The 8,506-nt window shown below is 42.2% G+C and overlaps 1 protein-coding gene across 3 annotated transcripts in view; it reads left to right on the top strand.

Moving 5' to 3' along the window:
• Positions 1-4,163: 4,163 nt before the first annotated feature.
• Positions 4,164-8,506, top strand: part of cpne5b (copine Vb) — a 129,081-nt gene continuing 124,738 nt past the window's right edge. For all 3 annotated transcript variants that reach the window (XM_030051460.1, XM_030051461.1, XM_030051459.1), the window contains exon 1: positions 4,164-4,273. In XM_030051460.1, the coding sequence (XP_029907320.1) occupies positions 4,164-4,273 (110 nt within the window). The remainder of the gene's footprint in view (positions 4,274-8,506) is intronic.

Here is an 8,506-nt window from a genome sequence, read left to right as displayed (position 1 = left end):
AAAAAATGTCAATATTTTACGGCCTGGGAATGAGAATGCTTTGTCACATATCAGCTCATAACTTTTAATCATATTTGGTGATCTATATATCACATTGGTCACATTGGTTTTTTGGTAATAAAACATGACCAGCATCAGGACCGTGACCAGCAGAGCATATACTTATCATATGGAAAGCACCATCCAGTCAGTTGTGGGATTGGTTCGTTGGGTTTATGACATCATTAATCTAAGAAACGAGTTAGCAAGTTTCTGCTTGCTGATTGTCAGTAAGAAATGGTGAGTCTGAGGTTTACTGTTGATGATTTAGACAGCTCAAATAGTTTTCTCCTACAACTCCACAGTAGCTGTGCTGGAAGTGTTATGGTATTTTAGGTTTATTTTTCTCTCTAGTGAAATAGGCTACAGTATTCTGTCCAGAGAGAACTGGACTCATCACACAAGGCTGAACCTCCTCACTACCATCACCATCACCAGCAACAAAGAAGAAGGATTTTAGGTTTGAGGAGTTAACATCTTACTTTTGTCACATGCAACTTTGGCTACTGCAGGCTGGTTAAAAATACAAACCCAGATAGCTGGTATTAGTGGTCATTTTCCTGTATTTCGCAATGACGTATGGATGGACATCTGAAATGCCAGATGCGTCATTAGTATTAGATTATTCTGTCATGTTTTCCCTCTAAAATAATTCAAACACTACTGTATAACTGGGGCAAATGTAGAATACGTCTTTTAGGAATGAGCATTTTTATTCCGAATTATTGAAAACACTGCTGACATATTTTGTTGTAAGGGGCTTCACTTGCTCAACAGGGCAGTTGTCTGTTTTTGCATAATTGCTTCCAGAAAGACGATATTTTTGGACAGCATGACGCAAGTAAGAATAAACACAGTAATTAGTGCTTGAGAAACTGCAGGAAGCTGAAAGAATAGGACAGAGAAGGAGGGAAAGGGACATTTTGAATCCCCCATGGTGTTATTAATGTCAACAGCAGTACAAAGCATTGACCACCTCCTGGTCTGTTATAATTGGATGGAAATAGCACTTTAAGGATCCAGGATTTCAGAAGCATTTGCTATTGATCACTAATCAAGCCTGAATTTAGGGTGTTCGAAAATATTTATTCCTGTGGAACTGGCATCAGTGTACTTTTCGCTTTTATAAGCAATACTGGTGCAAGTCAGTGGAGTGTGAATCCATCACTGTCAAAGTATAAAAATCCTTTCAATCAGTTCTGTTACTTTTTTTTTTTTACTATGACTACTTGCTGTTGAAGTATATGGTTTACATGCAATTTTTCATGCATCCATGGACAGCATTATCAGAAAGAATGAGAAAATAGCCAAGGGCCCATCAGCTATGGCTTTCTATTTGGGCTGAGTGGAAAGCATACTGCCTGAGAAAAGCATCTAGCCTTCAATGGCTTTTTCATGTGTGAAAGAACAGAATCTAACTAGTGTAAACAGCAAACATTTCAACACAGAAAACTTTCAAGCACTGATGTTTCTGCAACAATTATTTTGAGTTAGTAAGTGTTGAGTTGAGAGTTGTTTCTTCGCTCATACAAGTGATTTGACTCTGGCAGAGTCTTCAAAACTAAAAGTGTAAAAATGACCTCTGACAGCCGTGGACTTTCATAAAAAACTGACTTAGCCTTGAGTCTTACACACTCTGAGTCAAATTTTGTTGTGAATGATGACTGCAACACACCATGCACAGAAACCATGACAAAAAGAAAAAGAAAAACTCCAGAATGATGTTACAAGCATACAGAATAACATTTTAAAAGTGCCAAAAAACCACTCAGTTTCAATATCAGTCCCCCTGAAGGACCCCTTCTTTTCAGATAAGTGACAAATAGGTATAAAAAGATTTTCTGAACACTTAAAAATAAAATTTGATATATGGAATTGTAGTCTTTGGGATTGTGGAAAAACATTGGCTGTTACACGGTTGTATTGCTGATACCAAAGATCATTACTTGAGGTATAATAGCAGTTATGAAGGTCTTGTTCCTCCCCTTCCTCCATTTTGCCCTCTGGTCCTGCTCTTGCCAACCCACTCTTTGGCACATCTGCAATAACGTACTCACCCACACTAACTAGCATACCCTTAAAAGACATGACTCATAAGGGAAGGGGTGTGTATGTGTGTGCCTCCTTATCTGTGTGTTAATGGGTAGTTCAGTTCAGCTGCATATGTGAAAATAATGTGTGCACATTTGCGAGTATGTGTTATGAGTATGTGTGTGTGTGTGTGTGTGTGTCTGTGTGTGTGTTTGTGTTTAGGCTGCTAAGCTGGAGGGCTGTGTGGGCAGAAGCATGTCCTGTGCCGACATAAATTGATTTCCAGAATCCAGACGTTGGGTGCTCTATGCAGGAAGAGCTATGTGCTGGTAGACTCATTTAAGTAGGAAAATGTTTTAGAGCTGTGTGTGTGTGTGTGTGTGTGTGTGTGTGTGAGAGTGAGTGAGAGAGAGAGACAGACAGAGAGACAGACGGATAGACAGTGCAGAAAAGCCAAAACAGACATGATGAGCCTGGAAATCCGGAGATGATGTCCTTGTTTTCGCAAAGTTAGTGCCAACTGTTGTTTTCTAAGTTAGTGAGAAGAGATGTCCTCCCTGATGTAATCGGGTACCTAACTAAGAACTTTGAGGAAAACAGTTGCTTGCTCATAAGTGTGAGTGTTTTGTGTGTGTGTGTGTGTGTGTGTGTGTGTGTGTGTGTGTGTAGGCTATCTGTGTGTGTATGTGTGAGAAAGAGAGGGACAGAGAGAGAGAGAGAGAGAGAGAGAGAGAGAGAGAATGACAAAGAGAGTGAGATGAACAGAGAGGCAGCGGAGAGAGGATGACATAGATTGCATGAATTTAAGCACCGCGGTTCGCCAAAAACTGACAAACCCATCACTTTCTTGGCAGGCAGTTGTAGCCAGTTTTGCATATTCATTACAATAAGGTTTATCGGGCAAGCCTTAGCACCAAACAATAGACTAACGATGGATGGTGGCCATTAAATCGCTATATAATTCTCTCCCTATAATTAATATTGATCTTAAATCAGTGAGCCACACACATTGTAACGGATAAAAGCATGTATTAAAACATCATGCCCATGCCTCCTTCACCTTAGCTGACTGAATTCCAGTCAACAGTGACGAGAGAGTTAAATATAACGTATAGAGCCATATACGGAGTTTTGATGTAATATCTTTGTTCAGAGTACAGAGTCTACTCAGATGGTATTATCATTGAGTGAAGTGCTAATTTCAGATTAAAAGTTAAAGCCATTCATAGATAGTAGTTTTTCCTCCTAGTTTCTTATCATTATTGAGCTGAATGGCTCGCGCTATAGCAGTGGGAGCTGTTCACTCCCGTGGTGCTGAAAGAAAAAAAATCCGCTCTTCTGTACTACCGCATGTAGCAATTTTCTCTCACTTGTGTCTCAGATGTGTTGGTAATAAAAAGTACTTAAGCAAATGGAGTAAGTTTCTTTAAAGCCTTTACAGCAAACTGTGTTCTCTATCTTCATGATGGGCTTGTCGTTGTTCACCATTAGCGCGGACACCACACAGTTCTTCACTCCACTCCCCCAGTAAACTCTTAATGGTTAATATTAGCGCGTTATTTTAATCATGACATAATAAAGGCTAAACACTCAAGTGGTGAATGATACAGAGGCTGTTGCAGGAGGACGGACAGCGCTGGGGCTTGGGCAGGGTTGCCAACGCTTGAGCGTAATTTCGAGTGGGAGGAGGATGGGTGGGTTTGAGTGTATCTGGTCTTTTCTCTCCACACGGTCTGCTGTGTGCAGAGACTGAAGACAAGGCGCAGGGAGAGCTGTTCACCAGTCCGTGCGATGTGCTGCCGCTCGGCGAGGGCGCAACATTAAGATCAGATAGTGTCCCCGCATTTCACGCTGCATGGGCAGTTAGCCAAGTGCGCTTTTGCGGGTGCCAGTGTCCACACGTTGCCAGCCTCCATCCCTCCCTCCCCATCTCCAAGATTTGTGAAGTGGCTGCCTCACCCGGTCGGACCGGAGGCCGTCTGGTCTCTGATCTGGTCTCTGGAGTCACCGGGGACACGACGCGCTCCATCGGGACCAGGCTGTGTGACTCTCGGATCCGACCCGAGCCGCCCCGAGCTCTGGCGCTGGAGCTGATGGAGGGGGACGTCATGGACAAGCTGGAGGACATGGCATCTGTGTACGAGTTCGACCCGATCACGGGCAACATTCCCGCCACCAAAGTAGAAATCACCGTCTCCTGCAGGTGAGTGGCTGCGTCCGCGTGCGCAATCGTCGGTCAGGAAAGTTAGGACTGCGCAGGCTGCATACTACAAAAAGTTCTGCTGGCCCCACCCTTTCTGTGGCGTTTGCGTTTGTTCAGTCCGTATGTTTCAACACTGACCACTATGCGAGAGAGAAGACTATCAAAATCCAGTGGACACAGCGTCTCCAGATCGCTGGAAAAAGGCGCATGACACTCGTTTCGTATGACCGTGTTTAAAGGAGAAGCCTCAGGTTTTGGGTGTGGGCAGAGAGCTTGGCTGTGATCTGTACGGTTTTTTTAGTATATGCAGTGAATCCGGTCCTCCTTGTAGCAAACTTTTCTAGTCAGCGTCGTTATAATAATCAAACATAGGCTAAGCTTCGCATCTTTTGATTTGTGGAGTGCATTTACGATTTGTGCCCTCGTCTGAAGTAGGGAACTGATAAAAGCCACTGATGACATCTGTAGATCCAAAGATTTGATTTAAAAAAAAATTACATTTTACGTTGCCGTTTTTCTTTGGAACCAAAGGGGGAAAATCTGCAAGGACGACGGTGCTCATATTAGCTCATTATTCTTATTCTTAATGTTATTATTATTATTTTCTTTTTTTATCATTTTGATGTAATAGAGTATGTCTGAAGGCAGAATTACCCAATGTTGGATGCATGGAATTGGAACTGAAGTGTGTGTGTGTGTGTGTGTGTGTGTGTGTGTGTGTGTGTGTACATACAAGACATACTTGTTTCCTAGTCAATGTGCTTTCTCTAGAGGGACAGGTAAACAATATTTAGTGATGTTTGTTTATTTGCACATATTTGAACACATTTTTTTCTTCAGGTAAACTGGAGGGCTATTTTACACTAAAGCCTACTGTGCCCTTACCACTGCATGCTTCCAATACCAGTGCAGCACTGAAAGCCCCCCCCTCCGCCCCTCCTCCTGTGGTCTGTACAAAGTACTGGATGTTAAAGATTTAAAGGTTTACATCACATTCACATAGTGCCCTGATACCCTGACCTCAATCTTAGTCCAGGTCTCTCTCTAAGTGCAAAGCCATTTCCCTTTCAGAAAGTACTCCAGGAAAAAAAGGAAAATAAGCTCCAAATGAGCCTTGATCCTGTTCAGTGGGATAAACAGTCACTCCCTCCTCTTTCAAGTCAAGACTGCGCTTTCAACGCCTTGCCTCTCTCAGACATATGCACTCCTCTCCTTGCATGTGTGCCCCCCCACTCCCACCACCAGCACACACACAAACACTCTTTTCTGGTCTTTGATGCTGGGTTTTAGGTTGGTGAGCCATCGAGGCAGAGTGAGTCTGAGCTATAACAAGCTGTGTGTGCATTATTGATGGGGCTTCTGACGTTCAGAGAGGCTCACTGCTGCATCTCTCAGCTTAAATGTAAAAGAACCATGCCCTGGCAAGGAAGTGGAATGTTTCAATTTACTGAATGAACACCCCTGTTTGCTTGGCTGTGCTCTGTAGCAAATGGCGGAGAATGAGTTTAGAGGTACAGAGGAAGGTTAGCCAAGTGTTTCTCACCCCTAAACCCTTCATAGTTTTGGAACAATTCACAACTGTAATCATGTGGGGGCTGGAGTTACACGCCTCAGTGATGTGCAATTAGGCACCATTCAGCTAAATAACGAGTCTTATTTTGAAAGTGCTCCGTGGTACCCCTCTGTAGACCCCCCACATCTCTGGAGATGATTTCACTTGACACTGTGTGCATGTGCACACCCATACTTATATGTGTTGAAGAGGGGGACAGAAATGCAGATTAGTGGTGCAGATACGTGAAGCAGAAAAAAAGGGAAGATAAGGATCACTGCTGTTCTGTGTGGCTGTGGGTGTATGAGAGTGGAAGAAAATTCACCTCAGAGAAACATAGATTTTGTAAATTCACACTTAATAACACTAAATAAATGCTACCCATCCATCCATCCATCCATCCATTGAACTGAAATACACTGGCAACAGAAAAAAACTTTACTGAAGGTTTAATATAATCATATGAAAATTATGTTTGAACCTGATACATTTATGTATTTGCTCCCACTCTACTGTCATGCACCACCCAACAGGTTTATTGTACTCTAATCATAATAAAGACCCTCACCCCCCCATGCAACTCCACTTTATTAGTAGGCAGTGGTGAATAGATACAGAGCAAGATTTGTAAAGATCATGATTGAGATTCAAAATGAGGATGGAAAGGATGGTGATTAAAAAAAAAAAAGGTTTTCCTCCCTAACCCCTTATCCTTTTCTTCCCTTTGTGCACTGCAATTCTGTATTCTGAATTCTGTATGACACTATTAATGCATAAAGAATCAACAGTAATAAATCATTCTGTCACATTGAAATTCCTCATCTAACAGTTAAAGGCATCACAGATGCTAAAAAAAATTGTTTGTTTTGAGTCTCATGCACAGATGTTGGGTAGGTCACATTGTTATTCAATAGAATAGACTTTGTGTTGGGTCTTCTCCATTATTCCCCTATTGTCATACATTCTCCAAAGTCTCCATGCAGTGATGAGTGCTGTTTCCTCTGGGCTGTTACCTCAGGGTACACCCTCTGAGTTTGACAGCCTATCATTATCAAAGCCAGTGGTGACTGGAGAAGGGTTGGTGGATATTGGGGTGGTGGTGGTGAGGGTGTTGTTGGTTTTCCGCTGAGGATTTCTAGCAGACTAGATATGTGGAGCAATGAAGTTGGCGTGGGGTGATACAGAAAGAAAAAAGAACTGCAAATGTTGCAAACATAAACCACAATGCCATAAAAATACATTTTGAACTTATATATGTTTTGAACTTGTTATGGCCTGTAGTTTTTCAGTGAATAAAATTATGGCAAATCATTGTGCGTGAACCTGTCTCTTACACTATGCGGGGAATTTGTGTGGTGGTGCATTGCTTTTGATTTGAATTTGGAATATAGAATATTTCATGGCCAACTGGTGTTTTTTGCAACCATAGTCACCCAGTTCTTGGGATATTACTGTCAGTGTGTTACCATTTCTCACTATACATGATCTTAAAAACTGTGTCATTTTCAGCGCATCTGTTTTGTGGGAAGCTTGGCCAAAAGGAGGTACACTTACGTCAGAAATAGAATATGAATGACACAGTTTGACAGTTCTGCAAAAAGGCAGCTTGTTTAAAAAGTGGTGGAAAATGGTTTGGGACCAAAATCCAACCTGAGGTTTTTCTTGAGCTCAAGTTTACACTCCTACACGGCTCATCAGTCAACCACTTGGCTCCCAGAGAGAAATAAAGGCAGATGGCATGATCGGTGTGAAGCAAGGCAGAAGCTTCGATCCTATGGCCATAATGTCTGGCCACAGCGTTTTCCTCTGTCCTTCATTCCTCTCCTGCTAATCACAATCAACATGAAGTCAGCCATCCTCTCTCCATTCCACTGTCTAATATGTCCAGTCAATCCAAATAATGTAAGGCAGTTCTCTTATCTGTGGCCCACAGTCACTTGCCAGGCCTTTCCACAACTGGGATTTCTTCCTCCTGGTGAGAGTGAGGCTGGGAGAGGCTGTTTGGTTTTTATACTGAAAAGTAGGTCAATCAGTTGAGGAGCACCTCAGATGTCTGGGTAGAGAGCAATTGAGTGGTGCTATTGATTATCAGTAAGCTCAGCTACCTCAGCGTGTACCAGACTGGTGGATGTCCTGATGCTGAGGCCTCTTTGCAGCCAGTGCAACAGGGCCACATCCTCATTAATCAGAATTCTGTGTTGCCAAGTCTTTATGTTGCATTTAGGCTTCTGATGTCATTGAACTTTGGACTCTTCGTTGGTCTGTAATTCAGATTAAACAAAGGGCTGACTCATCTGTTAATATAAGAGCTCCTAGGTATTGAAATAGATTTCCTCTAAGTATTATAACTGTTAAACCTGTCACTATAGCAACACACTCATTTTTACAGAGTTACATTTAATAATGGTTATATTGCATTGAAAAGGAAGAAACAATTTCTAATGTCTCCAACTAGACACATCGGTGCATCTGTACCAGTTTGTATAAATAATGTTTTATTAATGCTATTAGGTACATTTGCAAGGAGCTGATTGGATTTTGGGGGTCAGGCAGGGTGAGCCGTGACTGCCAACAAGCACTGGGTCAAAGTTCACCTAGCAGAAAAACCAATTAAAGCATGGGTGGCCAGTACTTTTTTGAGAGCAACACCTAATCTATAATCTTTGATACAGTGAAGATAG

The sequence above is a fragment of the Myripristis murdjan genome, chromosome 5, assembly GCF_902150065.1.
Source record: "Myripristis murdjan chromosome 5, fMyrMur1.1, whole genome shotgun sequence".
NCBI classification, from domain to species: Eukaryota; Metazoa; Chordata; class Actinopteri; order Holocentriformes; family Holocentridae; genus Myripristis; species Myripristis murdjan.
The sequence above is the reverse complement of the archived record's forward strand: the minus strand, read 5'-3'. Positions and strand labels throughout refer to the sequence as shown.